This window comes from Xyrauchen texanus, chromosome 24, assembly GCF_025860055.1.
Source record: "Xyrauchen texanus isolate HMW12.3.18 chromosome 24, RBS_HiC_50CHRs, whole genome shotgun sequence".
Lineage (NCBI taxonomy): Eukaryota > Metazoa > Chordata > Actinopteri > Cypriniformes > Catostomidae > Xyrauchen > Xyrauchen texanus.
In genome coordinates, this window is record NC_068299.1 from 25,375,610 (window position 1) to 25,400,190 (window position 24,581).

The 24,581-nt window shown below is 37.9% G+C and overlaps 2 protein-coding genes across 3 annotated transcripts in view; one reads left to right on the forward strand and one right to left on the reverse strand.

Moving 5' to 3' along the window:
• Nucleotides 1-296: 296 nt before the first annotated feature.
• On the forward strand, nucleotides 297-4,590 carry dync2li1 (dynein, cytoplasmic 2, light intermediate chain 1). Its single transcript, XM_052089958.1, has 13 exons — nucleotides 297-420; nucleotides 572-704; nucleotides 1,250-1,284; nucleotides 1,371-1,440; nucleotides 1,645-1,733; nucleotides 1,861-2,053; nucleotides 2,138-2,206; nucleotides 2,297-2,374; nucleotides 2,582-2,661; nucleotides 2,741-2,811; nucleotides 3,431-3,528; nucleotides 3,665-3,757; nucleotides 4,453-4,590. Exons 1-13 carry the CDS (start codon nucleotides 407-409, stop codon nucleotides 4,519-4,521), a joined length of 1,092 nt encoding a protein of 363 aa, XP_051945918.1. The 5' UTR covers nucleotides 297-406; the 3' UTR covers nucleotides 4,522-4,590.
• Nucleotides 4,591-8,249: 3,659 nt separating this feature from the next.
• LOC127617839 (centrosomal protein of 170 kDa-like) overlaps nucleotides 8,250-24,581 on the reverse strand; it is a 40,543-nt gene continuing 24,211 nt past the window's right edge. Inside the window, exons 9-19 of one of the 2 annotated variants that reach the window (XM_052089937.1) lie at nucleotides 21,922-22,463; nucleotides 20,966-21,067; nucleotides 17,637-17,772; nucleotides 15,570-17,078; nucleotides 12,723-12,963; nucleotides 9,794-9,953; nucleotides 9,456-9,623; nucleotides 9,128-9,216; nucleotides 8,813-8,906; nucleotides 8,594-8,645; nucleotides 8,250-8,508 (exon numbers count right to left, since the gene is read on the reverse strand). In XM_052089937.1, the coding sequence (XP_051945897.1) occupies nucleotides 8,264-8,508; nucleotides 8,594-8,645; nucleotides 8,813-8,906; nucleotides 9,128-9,216; nucleotides 9,456-9,623; nucleotides 9,794-9,953; nucleotides 12,723-12,963; nucleotides 15,570-17,078; nucleotides 17,637-17,772; nucleotides 20,966-21,067; nucleotides 21,922-22,463 (3,338 nt within the window). In that variant the 3' untranslated portion in view covers nucleotides 8,250-8,263. Of the gene's footprint in view, nucleotides 8,509-8,593; nucleotides 8,646-8,812; nucleotides 8,907-9,127; nucleotides 9,217-9,455; nucleotides 9,624-9,793; nucleotides 9,975-12,722; nucleotides 12,964-15,569; nucleotides 17,079-17,636; nucleotides 17,773-20,965; nucleotides 21,068-21,921; nucleotides 22,464-24,581 lie in introns of both variants that reach the window. The other variant, XM_052089936.1, reaches the window with a different exon arrangement.

The window sequence follows — 24,581 nt, forward strand, 5'->3', positions numbered from 1 at the left end:
TACTCTGTGATCAGTTGAATGGCACTTTGGTGAATTAAAGTACCAATTTCCTTCCGAAATAGTAAAATCTGTTAATTAACTTTTGGCTGCCAGTGTAAATCAAAGAACTTAGTTTATTTTTTATTTGTCATTCTTATATACTATAAGCAGAGGGGCATCTTTGTATAAAAGAAGACATTTTTTGATTTAATTACTTTTATAGTGAATAAAAAAGGATTTTATTTATTTATCAAAATCAATAATGGAAAGAACTTAATTTCCCACAGTACACTTGCTCTTGCGTCATCAAACAGCGACGTTACCCTTCGCAACGGTAATTAGGCGTCTCCCTCAGTCTGCAAAACATTGAAGCTAAACTCGCTTCTTCAGTGAAACCAATTGTACATTAACGACACAAAGTGTGCTAATGCCTAAAATAAGGTAAGTTTCTGTTTGAGTCATTATACAAAACAGTATTTTATTTTAAGTTTGGTTTGCTCACAAGCTATCGCACTGCACCAATTGTAAGCACTCATGCAAAGCAAAACAATTCTGTAGATTGCTTCTTTTCACACATCATATTGTTTTAAAGCTCGGACACATTATGGGATGTGGCTGCAGCAGAAGTGCGCAACAGGGAGAACAGGAGAGGTGAAGAGGATGCTGAGGAGGATGCAAACTTCCCCAACGAGAGTACAGTTTTCATAATGGGCAGTAAAGCAGGGGTGCGCCTACAATATAACACTCTGAACACTGATGCTGCGTGTACAGTTTATAATGGACTTATTTTAATTCTTCAGGGTTTGATTTTGGGCTTGCAAAGTATTTGCTAATGCCAACTTAAAAAAAAATAAAATAAAATAAAAACCAAAAATTACAATTATAGTGGAAATTCCGAAAAATCTTTTACAGAGCTCATTTTTTCATACATCAACAGTTTATAGTGAATATTGTCCATATAACTCATGTATAATATTCTTAGGATTCTGAAGCTGAACAATACTGTTTTATAAACAATAGACACAATTTAAGCAATCAATTCTGCATATTCAAATGGATTATTATTATTATTATTGTTATATGCACACCCTCAAAAGACTTAAAGTAAATAATGACAGAATTTTCCAACCTGGTCTCATTGTAAAACCATTACTATTTATACATTTAAAATCTTTTGTCAATTTTTGTTGACAAAATAAGAATAATAAAAATTATAATAATAAAACAAACCACAGCCCATAAGCATTTGATGATTCACCTTATCTTTCAGGGTAAAACAACAATATTACTGCGGTTTCTCGACAGGTAAATATTAGTGCTGTACATTTGTTTCTTAGTTTTTAAAGAGTATTGCTGTTGTGTCATATTTGTGTTTTTTCCCTTCAAACCAGAGATGAAGCACCTAAACCTACACTGGCGTTGGAGTATACTTTTGGTAGAAGGGCGAGAGGGCATAATACGGTACAAAATCAAATGTTTTTCTCATTTAATTTATAGGTGTGAAAAAAATGATTTTCTTAATGTCAGATATGTACATATCTGAGTGTTATATGAAAATGTCATAAGGCTTATACTTTCTCTCTTGTACAGAATTAGTGTATAGGCTCATAATATAAATATATATATATATATATATATATATATTTTTTTTTCCTTTCTCTGCAGCCTAAAGACATAGCTCATCTGTGGGAACTAGGAGGTGGCATTTCCTTATCAGATCTTGTTCAGATTCCCATCACAGCTGACAATATCAGGTTTAACACACAAACATTTTATTTTTATGTATATAATTATAATATGTGTCTTAGGCTATTCTTATGTTTTTTTCTAAGACATAGACAATCAAAAGTAAATGCAAAACAATTATATTTCTGTTTACAGCGTGTTGTCTGTGGTGCTTGTCCTGGATCTGTCGAAACCCAATGCTCTGTGGGAGACCATGGAGAGGCTGCTCGAGTCAGCTCGAAGCCAGGTGGAAAAAGTGTACACCTCACTCCAAAAGACAGGAGAATCTAGATCCGGCAAACAACCTAGCCAGTACAGAGTCTCACGAGTCCTCCACAAGGACTATCCGGTATGCATGAATAACACAATTACAGTAAATGAAGTGTTACATTGATGTTAATGTCTCTAACATTAACCAGTCTCTATTCTACAGGACAGAGAGCTCATAAACCCTTTCCCTGTTTCTCTTCTCATAATTGGTAGCAAGTTTGACATCTTTCAGGTAAAAACCTTACTTTATTATAGACGTTTATGTAGGAAAATCAAACTGTTTTGTCTGTTTATCCATTCATACTGAATCGTCTCTTTGTAGGACTTTGATTCAGAGAAGAGAAAAGTGATCTGTAAGACTCTACGCTTTGTAGCCCATTTCTATGGAGCATCATTAATTGTAAGACTAAGCTCTTATTAAAGGAATATTTTTTTATGTTTGATTGTAACCTTCAGAAATGTTTAGCATACGGTATTGTAATTTGTAATTTGAAAAATAGTTTTGTGCCATAACCCAGCTTTACTAAAACTTTTAAATCGTTACTGTTCTTTATTTTTTTTTTTCTTTGGTAAATGTTATGTTTTAATTCTCTCTGTCTCTCTATAGTTCACCAGCAGTAAGTCAGAAACCACAGTGTCTAAAGCCAGGAGTTTTGTAAATCACCTGGCGTTTGGGACTGAAAGGCCGTATGAAATTTTCGTTTTTCTCTTGAACTTCAAATCGGAGATATTCTTCATTTAATGAGTTTTTTTTCCATTCTGTTAGAAAGTCAATCTCTACAGACCCCAGCAAACCTCTGGTTATTCCAGCGGGGCTAGACTCGCTCAGTCAGATTGGTAAGATGCCTTGAACATTAGTTTAGGTTAAAGACCTTTTTATGACCTTAAATCAGCATTGATTTGTAATTCTATCAAGAATCTGATTCAAAACGTATTTGTGTGTGTGTGTGTGTGTGTGTGTGTGTGTGTGTGTGTGTGTGTGTGTGTATATGTATGTGTGAGCGTGTATTTATCACTTTGTGGGGACCAAATGTCCCCATAAGGATAGTAAAACCCAAAATTTTTGACCTTGTGGGGACATTTTGCCGGTCCCCATGAGGAAAACAGCTTATAAATCATACTAAATTATGTTTTTTGAAAATGTAAAAATGCAGAAAGTTTTCTGTGAGGGTTAGGTTTAGGGGTAGGGTTAGGTTTAGGGGATAGAATATAAAGTTTGTACAGTATAAAAACCATTATGTCTATGGAAAGTCCCCATAAAACATGGAAACCAAACATGTGTGTGTGTGTGTGTGTGTGTGTGTGTGTGTGTGTGTGTGTGTGTGTGTGTGTGTGTGTGTGTGTGTGTGTCCGATGTCAAATTTAACCTAAAATCTTGTTGGGGGGGGCTTCATGTTGTTTGTGATGTAACTATATCTGTAGGTATTTAATATGTTTTGATTCATTCATCATATAGGTCCACCTGTGACCTCTGATGTTGATATTGGAACCCTACATGCCAAAAACCCCTTAGACCTTTGGAAAAAAGTTTTTGAAAGGGCTTTTCCACCAGAGGTACTTTTTTTTATTTTTTATAGTAAACAAAACCACACTTGAACTTAATAAAAGCCTGCCATATGTTTTGTTTACCCATTAGCAAAAATGATGTTGTGTAATGTTAAAATGTATCTCCTGATTGTTTTGTCTTCAGAACATCAAGGAACGTAAAGAGCTGAAAGATCCTGCCAAAAACCCTCAGTACAGTGAGCCCCTTATAGACTCCATGAGAGCACAGAAAGACCAGGTAATAGATCACCACACCCTCCAAATATTTTACTTTATTTGTTTGATAAAGCTAACATCAGATCTTGTTTTTCCAGTGTGTGTCCTCTTTTAACCTCTAGTCATGTGCGTATATATTGCCTTGCTGTTAAGATATCTTAAGCATTTTTAATTAGCTAAACTACCCTATACAATATGGAGACTTGCCCTGCTTTACTATGAACTTCATGAATGAAAGTTACCCTGCATCACACACACACACACACACTATGCTCTTCAGTAGCCTCTAGCTTTATTGCTATTGTATTCTATTGGAGGAACACCAAGTGATTGCAGTCATCAGATAATAAGACTAAGAGAGAATCACTCTGTAAATGTAGTACTTGCACTGCATCTGTCACAGTTTTCAAACCCGTTTAAAATCATAAAGTAATACTAACCATATTAAAGGATGCTTTTGATATGTCATATTGGCATGTTTCAAGTAGCATAACTGCAAAAATTCTGTACGAGTTTTCCCCATCAACACAAGTTTGGAGTTGTAATGCATTTTGAGCCCTAATGTCTAACAGTATCAGTTCTGATAAATTAGTGACAGATGAAATAGATGAGTAAGATTTCAGATTTAAAGCACTTTGGTTAAACACCAATTTCAATGATGAAATATCAGCCTCACAAAATTGTTTTATGTAACATTTATCTGTTCTCATTTCTTAGGAGCTGGAGCAGTACAAGAGAGAGCAGGCCAAGTCATGGAAAAACGTTGCTCTGGACCCAAAGATTTAAATATGACATGTATTTAAATACTGGACCACATGGACTTAGAAATAATGTATGACAGGAAGAGTATGCATAATATTATTTATCTACGTTATTCACTGTCCATTATGCACAATAAAGGATGAGTTATGTTTTATGAATAAATATAGCTTTAATCTATTTGTTTTGTGTAATTGCAGTATGGTTAGCTGTTTTAACATTATGAATCACATTTTTTATCTAGTCATCATTTTTATTTGTATAGCGCTTTTCACAACACACATTGTCTCAAAATTACAGATAATCATGCATTAACAGAAAATGTTATTGTAATATCTATAAAGACTTAAGGGTCATCATTGTGTAGTTTGATTTAAATATGATTGTATGTATGATTTTGTATAAAAATAAATAATAATTGTATTTATAACCCCTGTGAGCAAGCCAACTGTGGCAAGGAACACATAAGATGTTGGTTAATGGAGAAAAATAACCTTGGGAGAAACCAGACTCACTGTGGGGGCCAGTTCCCCTCTGGCTAACATCATGAATATAATGCCAATATTACTAATGTATAGTGCAAGTCATGGTTTAAAATGATTAAATTAAGTAAGTGTTAAGGGTCAGTGTTTAAACATCGATTTTGTTTGAACTGTAAGATTAATGACCAATGTCTTTGAAGTCCATCCTAGATTAACTGCAGAAGTTCACATAGGTGCAGTTGTCCTTGTTAATTGGCTGATGAAGCCTTTTGTTGGCAATTGTTAGTCTATGAATTCCATTTCAGGAGTGTCGTCCATCATTAGACTGAGGTGATGCAGGCAGAGATCAGTGAGGTGCATCGCAGTTCAACCTGGCAGGTAATTTCAGTGAGGTCAATCCTAAATCCAAGGTTCAGACAGTGGCATATGAAGTATCCTGTGTCTTATGGTTGGAGTTCACATCAGTTCATTCTTTGAAATCCATCTTAATAGACTGAAGTGATGTTTGGCTGGCACTGGCTGCATTTAGTCGTCATCACACAGAGACACATAGCAGTGGAGTCCGATACCAAGCAGGAACGGAGCTGGATCCAGCCAGTTTTGGTAACCTCGGGATATGAACCCGAGGTTGAGAAAGGGAAACAAATTAAATAATATTAGCATAGATGCCATTCAATTTATTGGACAGTTATAAATAATGATCAATGTTTCTGGTTCTGGCAGAATAAACTAAGGCAGCCTAATTGTGGGTTAGAGGATAAATTAGGTGTATGCCTGGCTAAATAGATGAGTCTTTAGTCTAGACTTAAACTGAGAGAGTGTGTCTGCATCTCGAACAGTGTTAGGGAAACTATTCCATAGTTTAGGAGTCAAATATGAAAAGGCTCTACCTCCTTTGGCAGATTTTTATATTCTAGGAACTATTATCAGGCCAGAATTTTGTGATCGTAATGAACATGATGGAATATAGTGTGGTAGGTCAGCTTTATTCATAGTTAACAAAATTTTAAAATGAATATGAAATTTAACAGGTTGCCAATGTAACGATGATAAAATGGAGCTAATATGATCATATTTCTTGGTTCTAGTCAACACTCTGGCTGCTGCATTTTGGACCAACTGAAGTTGATCACATATCTAAATGTTATGTAATAAAGTATCATTTATTTGTATTTTGAAAATAAATGCTTACATTTTTGCTTTAATATTCATAGCTTTCTCTTTAACGCACCCTTGATGACTAATATAAAATGATTAAAACAAGACACAATTCACAGGATTATTTCCAAATTAAACAAAACAATTTATTTAATATATTGTTCCCCCATTACTGAGAATATGCAAAAATGTATAAAAAGAAAAAGTGCCATAACAATTAAATGTATTGAAATAAACAAAAATAAATAAACGCATTAAAAACAAAAAATCCAAAAAGGAAACAAACACTGATATGATACACAATGTGTAAACGCACAAGGAAAAATTATGTACCGAGCACTTTATCTGCTCCCATACAGCTGTAGACTGTCTCACACAAGTTATGTTTTATCTAAGAGGGGAGTCCCACTGTAAAGGCATCTTACAATGGATACAGTGGGATGTAGTGGCATCATAGTCTTGTCTTTTTTTGTACCCCGAATTGACTCTTCCATTTCACATTACGCCTGTGATGTGCAAAAATAAACTTTAGCAAGCTAAATCAAGTCTTTCAATTCTCAAAGACAGAAAGACTATAGAATACTGGGCACTTCGTGACATCATACATTCATAAAACATATAAAAGCCAGCTGTATGTATTCTGTCTGGTACAGTACCTAGCTGCACTATTTTCACAGTCTCTGTCTAAGTCTAATTACAGTTACACTATGTGTACGAAATTCTCTTCCTACAGGGCTTCACAAAGAAAGGCCAGGTTAGTGGTTCAAGATTATTCCTTCCCCATACCCCCTAAAATAATACAGACAAGCAGCAGAAGAAATAAAACTTGGGTATTTGGTAAACGAACACAAAGGTGGAACATATCTCTTCATGAAAAGAAGTCTAGTAGGTATTAGAGCATCATAAAGACACAGAATCTATGCAATTAATGTGAAATATGAAGTTGTTAGTACACACATCACTTACAGTCATAAGGCTTAGTCAGCTCTTAATAGTGCTGGAGCTCTTAAAAGGGAGCATAAATGAATGAATAATCAAGATTTTGCCAGGGTCCATCAGTGCATTCCATGCATTCATCTGCAAGTTCCAGCTCTATATTCATCTATATGAAAACTAAAAATATAATGCTATTCTTGCATATAAAATGAATGTATGTTTAAAGGCCCCATGAAATCAAAATGAGAGTTTTGCAGCTTTTTGCTCATGTAGCCTTGAGGTCATCCATCTGCTAGTGTACTCCTTAAAGTTGACAAAATTAACCTTTAGTGCACATATAGACATTTAAAATGTACAGTCATTCTCCTCTGGAAAAATGAACCAAAATATTGATGACTCTTGCACAACACAAATGTTTGTCCAATCAAATGCTCTATAGAATGATAATGCACCTCCTTAAACCACCTACACTGCCTATCAAGTAACAAATCATATGATTTAACTACAGCCTATTGGCTATTTTTAAAACGTCCTTTTTAATAGGAAATATGTCATCACAGGGAAGACAACAGCACTTGTCAAACGATTTCATGGGGTCTGTAAAACTCAATAATGAATTATGAACTTATCTTTACATTAAAAAAAGAAAGAAATTACCCATAATTTTTCACAAGCTAATTCTTAGCTTGAATGCACAAATATTTGTGCATTCAAGTAAACATTCGAAATGCAGTTAGCTAAATAGACTGAAATTCAAATATACAATTGCTCAGTGTACGCATAGTAATCTGTATTTAGTTTGGTAAACTGGATTGTTGCAGTGTGCATAACGTAGAGAAAGGTAAGCTCAGTGGAGAGCAGACAGGCACTGGAGTTGTTTTTGTCCGTTCACAAGGGATGTGTTTGGCAGTTTATTGGGCGTAGAGCGGGATGGCCACTTGCCTCCTGTTACAAGCAGCTGTGTGTGTTTTGGTGTGGTTTTTATAAGTAGTCATTCCAGATACACAGGTAATCCTAAAGGCTGCACTAGAGGGTAAAAAAACAAAACATTTACATTTCCCATACAGAATCCTCAATGGGCACATAGGGAGGAATAAATTATACATACACATAAAAGATTAATTCAGGAACAAACTGTCATTTTATTAGTCCAGTTTGATGCTAATTGTAAAGAATTTTTTATTATGCTTAGATCACTTGCTAGCAATGGCACTCTCCTCTCCAGTGGGGTGCGTGCGGTTAAAGTTGAGTCCCACACTGGGTAACTCTTGGCTGGGGCTGGAAATGGGAGGTGGCTGGCAGGCTCCATTACCGGGCAGGGCCCCCCATATGCTCTGAGATCCAGGGCTGGTTCTGGGTTTAGGGGTAGTAGGACTGGTCATACCGAGGCTAGTCAAAGCATCGAGGGTTCCATCAGGGTCCACCATGACATTTATAACTGCAGGGATGTACAAAGACATTAGCGGAGAGAAAATTTGAGAGGGAGAATTTAATGTTATCTACAGGAAAGATACATATCTTACCTTGAATCTGCTTTTCTACCCTCTTGAGCTCTGTTAGTATAGCTGAAATTTCCTAAATGGCACAATGAAAGACTATATTAATGGTACTACTGAGCTCAATAGCCTCAGTCTCATGTCCTCTCATTGTATGGAAAAGAGATACGTCAAAGAACAAAGTCATACAGCTTTGGAGCAACAGAATTGTCATTTCTGGGTAAATAATTTCATTAATGAACTTACCTTGTTTGTAGTTTTGGGAAGTGGAACTTCATTTTCTAAATAGAGTTTACTCTCAGTATCATCCCAGTTCCTATCCTTGTCCTTAAACAATATCCTTGAAAATAATAAATAAGAAACTCAGTACCTGGTCTCTAATCTCTGTCTGCAAACAGTTTAATTGTACAATAAATGTCTCGGTGAATGACACAAAGGTCAAAATACACAGATAGAACAGATTAAATATATCTATGACATGACACTGCACATGTTTAATTCTCTGTAATGTCATTTGATTTAATAAGCAATATTGAGGACTTGTATAATTTCATGACTGACCTGATTTTGCCTGCAGTTTTATCTACAGACTGTCGGATTTTGGAAGACAGTTGTGAAACCGATGTCAGCAGTAAACTGTCTAGCAAAGCCTGTAAAAGAAAAGCCATCATGGCCAGGTCAAGCAAACAATTAGAATAAGTTTCAACATAAACAAGATCCAGTCAATAAACCTTAATTACAATACAGTATTTCATTATTTATATCACCTCTCATTCTCATAAGACAGACTATACTGAAAATATATCTAGACCTGATGACACAATTTGTGTACAAAATTAAACATTCATGATAAAATAATCTAAATCAGCAGATAGACAGTAGGTCTCACATCATCCCGGTTCCAGGTACGTCTGCGCAGGGCCGTCTGAGGGTCAAGGCTGTCTGGGGCTCTGGGACGAAGCTCCACTGGTCTGCCATTGCTCTCTGTGGTTTTGGTGTGAACTACAGGGGGAATCTTCTTAAAGTTTAGACTTTCGTCAAAAACTCTCTCCACCAGCTGCAGAAAACGATAATGGAGAAACAATGAAAAACTTATAAGGGTAAAACTATTAAGAACAATCATCCATCTGTCATTGAACAAAATTTGGTGCATGGAAATTCATACTGGTCTTAGCTGGTATTATCAGCAGGGAGTACTGTGTTGTAAAAAAAAACAGTGAGGCCTACCTCCTCCCTGGTGTCGATGGCAGATCCTGGCGTGGTCGCAGCTGTGCTGACTGTGGTGCTGGGGGCAGTGCCAGAAGAGCTGACTGAGTCGATCTCGCCTGCCACGTCGTGGATCTCCCTTGCCAGGATGGCCAGATCCTTGGCGAGGTCCTGGCTGATCCTGCGCACACAGGGAAATAACCTGTAAACATTCAGATGGGTGTCTCAAACAGCATGCAAAATAAACCACAAAAATCACATTAGGTAGTCCTTACAGAATTCATGCAATCCAAAATCAAAGTACTCAACTTAATGAATGACATACAGTACATGCGTTATTTATTATACAATTAATCATGCTTAATGCATCAAGAATACTTAATTAGATATGAACCACATATTTGTGTGTGAATATGCTCCAATTCCGACTTTAAATTTCTTTATTTTTCTTTAATGGTATTCTGCTGTTCAAAGGCATTTCAGTGTATTGCAGAATAACCACAAGGTGGTAGTATTGCTACATGAACACATCACAGATTTGGCAAAGGGTCAAATGAGGCATTCGCCTATTGTTAAGGTTGCACTAAGTTTTTTTTTAATGCTTAGCTGGTCAGTATGGCAGGGGTACAGAAACCTATTGGCTTATGTGGAGCATCATGTAAAAGCAAAAGCTTCCAGTTACTGATGCCACAGTACAAATACCAGAAAGTGTCCGATTAGAGGGGATGTTTTCATATCATGGGAATGTACATCATTTTAAACATACTTATCTACTTAAAGTAGTATTTGTTTCTTTAGGTGCACTTCTCTGAAGTGGAACAAATGATTTAGTGCACCTTTAAATAATTATACATTTGTACTGTCTGGAATTGTGTGTCCTTTAGAATAATGAATAATAAAAAATAGAAATACATATGATGAAGCAGGGTGAATGAAAAGTTAAAGGATTAGTTCACTCAAAAATGAAAAGTATCTCATCATTTACTCATCCTCATGCCATCCCAGATGTGACTTTTTTTTCTTCTGCAAATCACAAATAAAGATTTGTAGACCACAAATCACAATTCCATTGTATTACTTTCCATCTCAGATGTGACTGAGCCCAGAGAAGACCTTATTCACGCTAGCACCATCTTTGATATTTAATGGGAATGACAACGTGGCTTTGAGGGATAGACTTACAGTTTCTTCAGTGGGCTGTACTGGAGTTTAAAGTGTTTTTGGATCTTTCAGTGGACAAAACATTCAATATACAAAGAACTCCAGACAACATGAGTTGTGGAAAATCAGATGTGATCCAGGGGCTTTAAACAGCTTTATACCGTTTGTGCCATTGAAGAGATCGTTGTCATCCCAGTAAAAATCAAAGATGGCCCTAGCATGAATAAGGTCAAGTATTTCAGCTCTTTAGGTTCATAAAATGCAAGTGAATGGTGGCCAAAACTTTTAAGCTCTAAATATAACCGTGGCATCATAAAAGAAAGACTCCAGTGGTTTAATCAATGTCTTCAGGAGCAATCCAGTTATTTCCAATTGGTTTTGGGTAAGAACAAACCAAAATATAACTTATTTTTCACTGTACATCTTGCCATTGCAGTCTCTAGGCACGTTTATATTTTAAGCTTGATTACACTTCCTAGTGCTTCATGAGTGCTAGATGGCGCTACAGGATGTGTAATCAAGCCTGAAATCATGATCATCAAGACTGCAAATGTCAAGATTTATAATGAAAAATGTGTTAGATTTTGGTTTGTTCTCACCCAAAATCGATTGGATCTTTTTAGAAGACATTGTTTAACCACTGGAGTCTTATTGATTCATTTTATGATGCCTTTATGTGTTATTTGGGCCTTCAGAGTTCTGGCCACCATTCACTTGCATTGTGAGGACCAACAGAGCTGAGAAATTCTTTGTTTGTGTTCTGCAAAAGAAAGAAAGTCATATATATCTGGGATGGGGTAAATGATGTAAATGATGAGAGAATTTTTATTTTTGGGTGAACTAATCCTTTAACACAATAAAATGACCAAATGTCAAATAGAAAAGTAAATTATGTAAAAAAAAAAAAACAGAGAGAGCTTGTGATCAGCAAATATAAATGCAGTAGCCCTACAGCAGTAGATTTGAACACAATCTCTCTGTATTTGTTCCAGCCTTTGACTAATGCAATATGAGAACATGATGACTGGCTCAGTGCCCGATTACCTCCCAAAACATGCAACACCACAAAAGAGTGGACAAATTAGCCAAACTTACAAAAATATGCTATGCTTTTAAACAGGTGTTCTTCTTTACAAATAAATGTAGATAATCATTTATCATACTGTTAAAAGCAGAGCCCCAAAATAAAAAAAGTCTGTTATAATTTACTCACCCTCATGATTTCCAAACCTATCATATGCAGAACAATAAATGTTTTTTAATGAATATCTTGGTTGTCTTTTTAAAAAATTGGTCACCAAACAAGGACCCAAAAGTATAATAAATGTAGTCTTATGCATCATATTTTAAATGGTAAATGGTCTGCACTTATATAGCGCCTTTTAAACCTTAACGGTATTCAAAGAGCTTTACACTATTTTAAGTCTCCTAAAGGCAAACGACAGGTTTTGGTGAGAAACATTTGCGCATTTATATGCGCTATGAGAGAAGCTCATTTACAGGAGCTTGAGTGTTCATGTGAGAACTTGTGTTGTTTTTAGCGCTTAGGCACAATCAACTGCTGTTGTATTGAAAAGACAGTCTGTGGTATTCATCAAAACATCTCCTTTTATGATCAGCATAAGAAAAAAAGTAATATGGGCTTGGAACGACATGAAGGAGAGTAAATTATGACAGAAAAACTATTCTTTTTACATAACTGGGGTCATTTGTGAAAAACACTGTAACTCTCACAGTCAACATATGAATGTGTCTGTGTGTAGGAAAAGGTCATAGAGTTGATGAGTACCTGGCAATCTCCTCGCTGTGGGCTGTCCAGTCTCGTATGTACTCCTCCTGTTCTCTCATCCTGTTTTTAAGGAGATGGCCCCCGGGGCTGGTCGTGACAGGAGCGGGACCACCCAACCTGCTGGCGCGAAAGGTGGTGCCAGGCCGCAGACGAATGTGTTTGGGAGAGTTACGAATGGAGCCAAACTCATCTTCGGAGGTAGAGGCGTATTCAGGAGGTAGCCGTCTCCACCTGTTATTGGCTTTAATGAGAGAGTTGTGTGATATATCAAGTACAGTATGTTTACACAAATACAATTAATAATGAACAATAACATTTTAGCCTTCATGTGAATTGGTTAGATGTCTTTACATTTCATCACCAAAAGAAGTTACTTTTGGGAGCGGTTATGAGTATTTCATTGCAAATCCATTGTCAACGTTAGAGAAAAAAACAGAGAAGTCTTTGTAAAATGATCAACAATCTCCTTGCATTTGTATTACATGTTGCAACAAACACACCATTTCTTCTTCCATATCGGCTCAAGGTTTTTGGACATAACTAATAAAATAATATCTTAACCTCATTCATTACACAGTCCCATCAACTGTTTCAAATGGGGATGGATCAAAGATTGGCGAATTTACCATAAATTAAGTATAAATTATATATTTTGTAATCCTTAAAGTGGTTTTAGGATTTAAAAAAACACCCAGCAAATGAAAAGTTATAGCCTACATTACAGTTTTCCTGGGATAATTCAAACTTGTTAAAAGCAAACAGCAAAGTAATGATTAAATCTAAGATAAATGACACTAGCAAGTGATGAAAAGCCTTATTTAGTTGCTTGATCACAGGAGGATTCAAGGTAAGATTTACTCATGAACTACAATATTGTTGTACTTTATACATAATCCCAGATTGGAGGAGTGTGTATAAAATGCTCATTTCAGTAAGCAACTGTGGTGTTGTTCTAACCGTTTGCCACCAGGGGGAATCTGTTCAACATTCACTGGCCCTCTATCCTTATTGCACAGCACTTGCATCAGAATATGAGAAAGCCAACTTTCTCCTGATTTCAACATTGACAAATTGCTAAAATCTTGACAACTGGTGAATTGGTGAGACATTACATTAACATTCATTATTACTATCAAAGTTCCCTCAAAGCACTGATTCTGCAATCATATCTTTACTCTAAATCACTGACAACTCACTCTCTAAATGATTATTTAATGGGATAGTGAATGAGCTGAGCGTCTTGTCATCACTGCTGAGGCTGATAAAAGGAAATAAAAGTAAATTCATAAATGAGTTCACATATGTGCGATAATGACATTTAAAACATGCAAGAAGCCTTTTTTGCCATCACGCAAGCATCCGTCAACTAATAGCCTACAGATTAAGACAATTACAAATGTAAAGATAATAATAATCATAATAATAAAGCCTCATTAATTCCATTTTGTTTCCAAAATAATGCTGTTCCTATCGAATTTGTGTTTGTATTGCGTTTTGGTAATACAGTTGCTGCCTAAAGAATAGAAAATAGAATGCATTTTAGGTTCAAGGTGAACATGTCTTGTATTATTTTATGATTTAATCACTTTTGTCTTTGTTTCTTTAATAGAAAGATATATTACTGAACCTGCAGATTTGCGTTTACAATGCATGTTAACCACGGACTGGTCCGTGGAAATAAAGCAAACTAAACTCACAGCACCTCCTGAGATGATTGGAGATAATTTGCAGCAATCTCATAGATGGCATGAATCCTGCTAACTGTTTTAAGGTGAATGAAACAGAGAAAAAAGAGTGAGAACTCTTTACATGCACTTGTTCCACGAGACAGGATCGCACTGCATGCCTACATTCGTGTGTTCCACAAGCTTGTGCTGCATGACTCTGAACAAACAGTGAATCAGACACAAGCATTGATGGCTTTTCTTTACAATAAAGTGTGTTTCTTCAAGCGCGTATCTTTGTGAATAACAGCGTTACTTGTAATGTGTCATTCTGAGACATCTTACAGGACCCAGACTGTTGCAGGTAGATGAGCAAAATTACCCGCGCATGAAATACATTTTGACAAGGGGTTGCGAACTGGATTCAGCCTCGTCGCATTTGGCGGGTGCTAGTTTCACACCCTGGGCTACTGTTTAATATATCAGACTTCCCAGATCGATGGTATTGCCATTTTCCGATATTGTCGATCATCAGCTGTCAATCGATTGTTACAATCGGCATCGGGACCTTTGTAAGATATCGTCGAAATCCGATAACATCGTCCTATCGCCCAGCCCTAGTGCTACATTCACACAATGCTTTGATCTGGTTCAATTAGATTAGCAGGATATAAATATATACCTAGGTTTTCTTAATATCATTCGGCAGCTCCGTAACAATGTTAGACCCCATTTACACATGTACTAAGATGTGTTTCGGGTGATCCGATTACATGGGATCAAAAATACATGTGACCACATCACATTTGAGGTGTAAACTCTAATCTGTCCTGTATAAGTCCCAGACAGCAGTGAAGCACCACCCCTCCCCTGTCAATCAACCACTGTGCTGAAACAAGAATTTTAGCTTTGCCAGCTACGAGCAGCTTTAAAATAAATAACCCTCTGATAGAAAAAAACACAACGGATACATACACAAGTGTGAGAACTCCAATGATCATCTTCAGTGTGTCTGAGATCAACATGCAACACAGTGTGTCTGAGACCAACACAGATAACAAGGACGGACATCTGAATCTCCTTTAATACAGGTTCTTCACTATCTTCACTACGGATCACCCAAGACACATTTTAATACCAGGTGTAAATGGGGTCTGAAATGTACAATAATATTTCTCCTTACCTGATGGAGTGGTGTTAACAGGTTCTGTCTTCGGCTTGGGTTCCTTTAGCTTGGAGACACTATTGGCCCGCAAGCGTGCAGTTAGCTTGCTATCTGTTGCTTGCTGACTTGTGCTTCGCAGTCCAAGGCGAAGGGCTGTATCCGATGACAAACGGGTTGATGTGGTCCGACTGACTGTCACCTCTGAATCGCTCCGTGCTGAAAACGAACCAAGCCTGGTTCGCCGAGGTTGCGCTAGCATGTCAATGCGTGACTGTGCCTTCCTTCCCGATGGTGGTTTAGAAGTTGAACTGGTGGTGGACACCTCAGATGCCACGGAAACCCTGTCTGCATCTGCCAGGTCTGTGTCTGACGTGTCCCCGAGCCGAGCCCTACGCAACATGGACGCCCTCGTAGGACGGGGTTGGGGCAAACTAGCACCAGTCTGCTTTGTGAGGGCTGTGTTGCTAGTTTGCGGAGTCTTGCTGGGCTTCATGGACATTTTGTTAGTATCAAGCTTGGACTGCAAGAGATCATCTGTGGAGGTGAAGTGACTTTTGGTGTGTGAGCAACTGGAATACATCTCCTGGTCAGAGGACAGGATGTCAGAGATGGCTATAGAAGACGTCTGGTCATCATCAGTGAGATCCTGGGATTGTTGGCGGCCACGCAAAGCAGTTTGCGCTGAACGACGAGCATCTGAACGGCTCTCTGTAGTCTTGGTCTTGGCCTTCCTCTCCGGACGTTCTCTCGTGCTGCCCGTGGCTTTTGTGATAGTGCTTGCATTACTTTTCTCTCTATAAAGGCTGCTGAGAGAGCGCCGCTTCTGCACAGCCTTACGATCACCATCAGTCGCCGCCTGGCTGACAGTGTTTGCCGTGTCAATATCTGACTCAGGGAACACAGGGCATATGGGGGGACAGCTAGGTGGCACTGCTAAGTCCACCTTTTTCTCATCACGGAGCTTAGCTTCAAGGAATGCCATTACAGCTTCAGTGTCTTTGAGAAGAGTCGCTGTGTCCATGCTGCCCACTGAGTCGCTACGCTCCCTCCCACCATTTTGCCTGTTGATGCGAGGAATCAGTTCTATAGGTACGTTACCACTGGGCTTCTCAATGGTAAAGCTGCCCTGCCTCACCAGTGGCTTCCCAGACCTCTCCCCATCACTTTCTTTACTCTTGTCCTCGGAACACCTCCTGTGATTCTCCTCGGTTCTCCTCTCCCCATTTTCCAGGGAGCGTACAGAAGACTTAGAGGATGAAATGTGTCTTGCCTTCCCATCCTGCTGGAAGGTCTTGGCTTGGCATGACTTGCCAGACTCAATATTCTTGTTGTCCTGAGTGCCAAGACACTTGCCATCAGCTTTATGGTCACTGTGGCTTTCTTTTTCCTGGGGTTCTGTGTCTTGCTTCTCACCGATCTCAGAACGCTTAATCTTCTCCTCTGTGGGAAGCTGGGGAAGAGTCCTTCGCTTTCGATCAGCTTGGCTGGAAGTGGTGGAGCCAGTGCTCTTGAAAGAGGCATCAACATCTGAAGTGTAAGATGGAAATATATAATGCACTCTATAGTGGGGCTGAAATTTTGGAGTTTACTTTTGTAAAGTCATGGTTTTTTTCCATTTCAAACTGTATTATCAGTGTTCAATTGGAGTGCAAAGTTTAATAAAAACACTAACATTAATTTCAGAATTTCTCAGTATTTGGTATGTCCCCCTTTTGCTTTAAATACAGCTGATACATGATTCACAAGTTTATGCAAAACCTGATGATCCATGTTAGCCCAGCATGATGTGAGAATGTTCCAAAGAACATCTTGTGTGTTTCAACGGAAGCTTTGGAAGCTTGGAAGTTAACATGGTCAATGTAAAAAATGTGCATATTTGATTAGTGACCAAGAAATAGAACAGAATCTTGATGTATTTTTGGTTTATTTCTAGGTTTAGATTTTGAATCCCAGATTTTAAAGTTGACTAAGACTTTTGAACCCTATTGAATACCAGATCAATATGATATGTACAGTATGTCTATACAAATGTTCAAAGCACAACAGGTGGCAGCAGAGGTATTTCAGAGAAAATAAAACAAATACCTCGCTCTTGATGGATGAAAGCGGGTGGTTCTGCTCCAGAACCCTCTGGGTCTGTTCTTGTTTGATTAGCAGCTAAACTGGCCCACTGCGAAACCCAGCTAGGGCTGCCGACTGCAATAGATTCCTCCACAAGTCTCTATAATTACAAAAAAGTAAAAATGTTACTCAATTCATTACTACTTGATATTCATCCCTGATAGCCTTCTGTGTTACAGTATTGAACTCGAGTTGATTGGCATGCTGTGTAATAATGATCCTACTACAACTCACAGAAAATCTACGACATTTAAAAAAGTCTCACCAGATCATAAATCAATTAAACTGGGTTGTGATACATGGGATTTCTGCTAAATGAGATGGCCTCTGTATTGTCTTTATAACCAATCAAAAGGTATGTCTTTAGCAAACCAATTGGGTTTGTGGCCAATACGCTAAAACTTTCTTCTCATGATGTTTGCACACATTTGTGCATTTGGGGCATTAGTGCACTACCAGCAATATTGTCGATTTGGTAACCAATGTTAACAAACAGGAATAACTATTAAAAGAAGACAGCAAAATACAAACAAATCTTTATTAATACTAGCTGTCCTTCCATTTCTGTAATCCCTTCAATGTTAAAAACACAAATCTACTTCTTAGGTATTCAAATGCCTTAAATTTAATGGCTGAAATATCTTAAAACTAGATTTTTACATTTTCATAAGAAAATGTGAGTGGAGTTTGCCCATGCAAAACTCTCTGCCATGATACTAGTGTTGCTGTTGTTTTAATTAGTGTTGTTATTGTTCTGACATAGAACTAGTGTGTTCTGGGAGCTTGTTTAATAGTCAAAGTCAAAGAGCTCAACCTCAAATATTAATCATATTCTTATCCCTAGAAATGACTTGAGTCTCTTTTAACGTAATCTATGGGATTTTTTCCAGCCATGCTAGAGGGATGACTGGGTGAAACATGGTCCCACTACAAGAGTCCAAAACAAGGACTCTTGTATTCTTATTCTTGTGTGTGTGTGTGTGTGTGTGTGTGTGTGTGTGTGTGCGCATGTGTGTGTGTGTGGAGATTGCCTTAAGGCTAGGGAGCTCTACATCCCATTTTCCGTAACTGGGTCAGTCAGTAAGACAAATACTCACAGGAGGAAATGACTGACAAAGATTAAGCACAATGTCAGTCTCTTCCATCAAAAACGAAATCATTCAAACTAGAATGTGAAATACAATATCAACCAGTGTTGATATTGCCAAAAATGTCTTATATATATTATAAATTATTGTTCGAAATTAAGACCTAAAAAATACCTAAAGTAAAAACAATAAAAAAAAAAAAAAAAAAATAATAATAATATATAGACCATCAATCCACGCCTCTTATCACGTGGCTTGTTGAGCGTATTATGTCTCCGCATCCACGCACAACTCACCATGCGCCTACCGAGAGTGAGAACCACATTATAGCGACCAAGAGGAGGTTAACCCATGTGGCCAATTTGGTTGCTTGGGAGACCTAACTGGAGTCACTCACCATGCCCTGGATTTGATCTTGTGACTCCATGGGTGGTAGTCAGCGTCTTTACTCTCTGAACTACCCAGGCCCCTAAATCTGCAGTTTGATGTCAACAACATTATGCCACCAAAAATAAAACACTTGATTTTGAAAACCTACACTGGCAGTTAAAAGTTTGGAATAATGTACAGATTTTGCTCTTATGGAAAGAAGTTGATACTTTTATTCACCAAAGTGGCATTGAACTGATCACAATGTCTAGTCAGGACATTAATAACATGAAAAAATCCTCCAAGTGCAGCAGTGACAGCTTTGCAGATTCTTGGCATTCTAGCTGTCAGTTTATCCAGATACTCAAGTGACAATTCCCATGCTTCCTGTAGCACTCGCCATAGATGTGGCAGATGCATCTTATCGGGCACTTCTCACACACCTTATAGTCTAGCTGATCCCACAAAAGCTCAATGGGGTTAAGATCCATAACACTCTTTACCTATTATTTGTTGTCCAATGTCTGTTTTGTTTTTTTGCCCACTCTAACCTTTTCTTTTTGTTTTTCTGTTTCAAAATTGGCTTTTTCTTTGAAATTCTTCACATAAAGCCTGCACTCCTGAGTCTTCTCTTTACTGTTGTACATGAAACTGTTCAATGAAGCTGTCAGCTGAGGACATGTGAGGTGTCTATTTCTCAAACTAGAGACTCTGATGTACTTATCCTGTTGTTTAGTTGCACATCTGGCCTTCCACATCTCTTTCTGTCCTTGTTAGAGCCAGTTGTCCTTTGACTTTGAAGACTGTAGTGTACATCTTTTGTATGAAATCTTCAGCAGTTTCAAGCATTGTATAGCCTTCATTCTTCAAAACAATGATTCACTGACAAAATTCTAGAGAAGAGTTTATTTTTTGCCATTTTTTACTTAATATTAACCTTAAGACATGCCAGTCTATCGCATACGTTGGCAACTCAAAAACAAACACAAAGACTATGTTAAGCTTCATTTAACAAACTGAATTTCTTTCAACTGTGATATTATGGCAAGTGATTTTCTAGTACCAAATTAGCTATTTAGCATGATTTCTCAAGGATAAGGTATTGTCTCGTTTCGCTGTGTACTGTACTAACTGTATATGGTTGAACCACATTAAAAACCACTTGACTTGACTTGGAGTGATGGCTGCTGTAAATGGGGCCTGTCTAGATTTGATAAAAAATGATTGATGTTTTTTTACATCAGTAATGTCCTGACTATAATTTGTGATCAGCTGAATGCCACTTTGGTGAATTAAAGTACCAATTTCCTCTGAAACAGCAGAATCTGTACATTATTCCAAACTTTTGGCTGCCAGTGTATAATTGTTGCGCTGACAAAAAAGCAATGTTTAGCTACATTACATGACAACACACATAATAAAAAGAAAAATAATAACTGGTAACAAGAATGGATAGAAGAAAGCCGGCTCAGCATGCAGAATTGCTGATTTAAAAAAAAAATATTTTGCAAGGTACATAAATGGAAACACCAGGACTCTGGAGCTCTGAAGGACTGTTTGACAAATAGGAATATTTCACTTTGAGGATGTGGAAAGAGTCGGGAAAGTTTGAAATCAAGCAGCATAAAAGCAGCTTTGGATTTGGATTTCCAAAAGCACAACTGGACCAGCCTCTCTAAAATTCTCATTGTCCTCTCTGAGATTTTGCGTCCTTGCAACGCACCATCCCCATTGAATTCAATGTATTTGCTGCATTCTCTAATGCAGCAAAATCTCTAGTGTGTAGGCACTTATGCTGCTCAAATGAGTTTTAAAAGCTCTTGTGACTATCTTTACCTCAGACACAGTGGAGCCGAGCATTTTGCCATCCTTCACTTTACCACTGGCTTTCTGTTGCTCATGGCAACCAGGATCCTGAGAGTTCTCCACCCCAAACACCTACACATCACAAAACACAAAAACACATGGAGAACCAAGAGATGATAGTACCTATAATAAGTGGAAGAAAGGGTTCAAATAAACAGCTGCATAGATTTCAAAGCAACAGTGTCAGCAAACAACAAGTATTATTAAATGTTGACACCCCAAAACACAGGATTATTTTTGTCCATTCCACTGATCATTTATCTATCTATCCATCCATCTATTCCTCTATTCATCTATCAATAGCTAGATGAGAAAATACTTGCCATTCTGATGCTATTTGTGACATTTTGTATTTAAATGCCTCAACAGTCACAAACACTCTGTAAGTAATAGCACACAAACATGACATTAAACGGTGAAGCTCCCTGAAGGTGAAGTGAATAATGGAAGAGTTGATTGGTTGGCCACATGAGGGCTATTATAAAGCCATTAGATAGAGCTTCACAGCATGAAGCATTTCAACTGCTTGATAATGGTATTTCCTTTAGGACAGTATATATATATATATATATATATATATATATATATATATATATATATGAAAATGTAAACATTCTTTTGTTTTATCTATGCTATGACTTAACTTGTACATTTTAATACTAAAGGTTTAAAGGTGATGTGTGTAATTTATTCAATATCAAAATAAAACTAAAGGTAAAACATTTGTAGGCTGATTTTAACCAAAAATGTAACACTGTTACACTATCAAAACATTCCTTTTTTTGTTTGAGCCCGACACCGCAACATTGACTGACATATTGAAGCAACATTGACAGTTTGGCGTTAACATTTTAAATTCACCATCATAAAAATCAACCAGGGATAGTAGGGGGTACAACAATTGAAACAAAGTTTTTGTTTCATACCTTATCGATCATTCGCCGTGCCTCCTCTTCCTCAGGGTTGTGGTTATCCAGTTCGATAGTGTATGTGCCTTTGTCACTTTGGTCATCGTCTTGCTTCTGGGCATCATCGGTAGGACTGGGCTGACCAGTAACGGAAGAGCTCTGCACCACATTTTTCTCCTCCGATCTTTGCTTTAGTAGAAGTCGAGCAGCCGTGGGGGCGACTGCTGCCAGGGATGACGACATGCCCTTGCTGCCGTCCGCTGCCGTGGCGACGACCTTAGGGTGTGAGGGCGGTGTCGGGCAAAGTCCCTCCCCTGCCACACCTCCAAGGAGCGGTGCGGTCTGTGAGAATGAGTAGGAGCGCCTTTTGCAAGGGTTATCCTCATCATAGAACTCGATCATAAAGGCGGTACGGCTCACAGCTCCCGAACCTTCTGTTTTGACGCGTCCCACTCCTGCAGCTCTCAGGCGCTCCTCCAACGCAGCGTGCCGCTTGCTGCCAAAGCGCAATCCCAGGCCGTTCTCAGAATCGCTCTGTGTACCATCCTCATGCTTGCTGCCTGTATGCGAAGACGGTCGTCTTAAAGGGTCACGGCAAATCCAACAACAAAACAGAGCAGTACTTTCAACTAAGCGTGCAACTTCAGAGGTAAACCTAACCACAGCTAAAACAAAATCCCCCATACGTTGAAAGACAAAGGTTGTGTTGGGACTAGGGAGTTACAACTGGACTGCAAACCAGGCTTATTAGCAGGGCATTAACTAAGCATCAGTTTGAGGAGAGGAAAGAAAGACGAGAAAATAAGAAGTGGAGGAGGAGGTCTTCTATTCTTCAGCTTAGTCGGCTGAGGAAACAGCATGAGGTCAGAACTGACAGCCTCTGCTCGGGGAGGCTGGATGAGAAAGTACGCCTTTCGTGCACTAGCCATGAAACAAAGCAGCTCTTCTGTATCACACAGCATGTTCTTTGAATGAAGAGAGCTGGCCCCACCGGCCCTCTATGAGTCAGACTACATTTACTTTAACTAGTCTGACACACAAGTAAACACATATTGACTAACACAAGTGTAGCAATCAACTTTCATTACTGTTCCACTTTCTGTAGTTAAAGGAATAATCACCCAAAAACTAAAATTCTGTCTTCATTTACTTATCCTCATATTGTTCCTGATATTGATACATACCTGTATCACTTTCTTTCTTCCATGGAACACAAAAATATAGGGTTGGTGTTTATAAAAAAACGAATGAGCATTTTTTTCACCTGTGAGTACTAAAATAATTGGTCAGTGTTTCCTGTGTTGTAGGAAATCAGTCTACACTCACCAATGCTGTCAGTCCCTAACACTAACACTAATCTCCTTTTCCAGTTCTCAAAAGTATTTTCTATTTTAATCTATTTAGTTTTATGTAGTGCTTTTCACAACATATATAATTTCAAAGCAGCTTTACAGAAAATAATGTCTTAAATGCCCCCAGTAAGCATGCCAATGTCAACTATATCAAGTAAAAAACTTTGTATGATATTTACACAATGCTTACATATGTTATAATGATAATATGATGACAATAACTGATCATTTGTCAAATACTGTCTAGCCACATATGTGCAATGCTACTCACGTTTACTGAGTAAATTATTAAATGATTTACATGTCAGTGAGACAGTGATAAAATTGTAAAGACAATGATTAATCTGCAATCTTTAAAGTCCAATCTAAAAATTCCAAACACGACACTTCTTTTCCCACTTCACACATGGAACAAGCCCTCAAATGATCTAAACAAATATCTACCTTACCAGTGGACAATTAAACCAAAGATCCAACTCACCAGGTCTCTGATCTCGCCCTACAAAACAAACAGCAGCATTACAGTTTCCAAAAGACAAACGCACTAACAAACACAAGCCCAGAAGCACTAAAAGAACCACACCTGGGACTGGATAGACCGCATAGTCCTACAGCCTTCATCAATTATTAGCCCTGTACGTGTACAGCTCATAAATGTGGATTTATACCAGCCCTGTCAGCATTCCTTTGGCTGCAAAACATATGCTCTTTATAAATTAGCACTTATATTATTATGAAATCAAGCTATGCTGAAGTGGGCTTTCCTGTCCCCAAAGTAGCATGCAGCAGTTTTTATGCTAAAAGAAATGTTCTACTGGAGGAAAGCCTCCCATGCAGTCTATAGAAGGAGATGATGTTTTTTATTTAGCTAAACTGCTACTTAGATGAATTAGACTGGAAATCAACATGGTTCTGCCACTGTGTAAAAGGAATTCCTTAGGAGAGTTTAAGTAGAGTGTTGAGCATTAACCACAGACTGTATGCGTAACCCTGACATTGGATGTAAGGAAAAAAAGGGTTTTAAAAGTGCTATGTGGCAGCTAATCCTCTGGAATGGGAAATGCAGCTGACACTACACAACTCATGTACCGGCTGGTAGCAGAGTTCATTACAATCTGCTGATGTTATGATTATTGAATGCATTAACAGCAATGAGAAATTCTGAACAATCTTAAAGACCCCATAAAATCACTTAATGAGCTAGAGAGCATCTGATTGGACAAAAAAAAAGAATTGTGCAGTGCATGATGAGTCATCAAAATGTTTGGTCCGTTTACTACTAAATGTTAATTTTGTCAAAGTTTACTAGGACACTAACATAGGGAT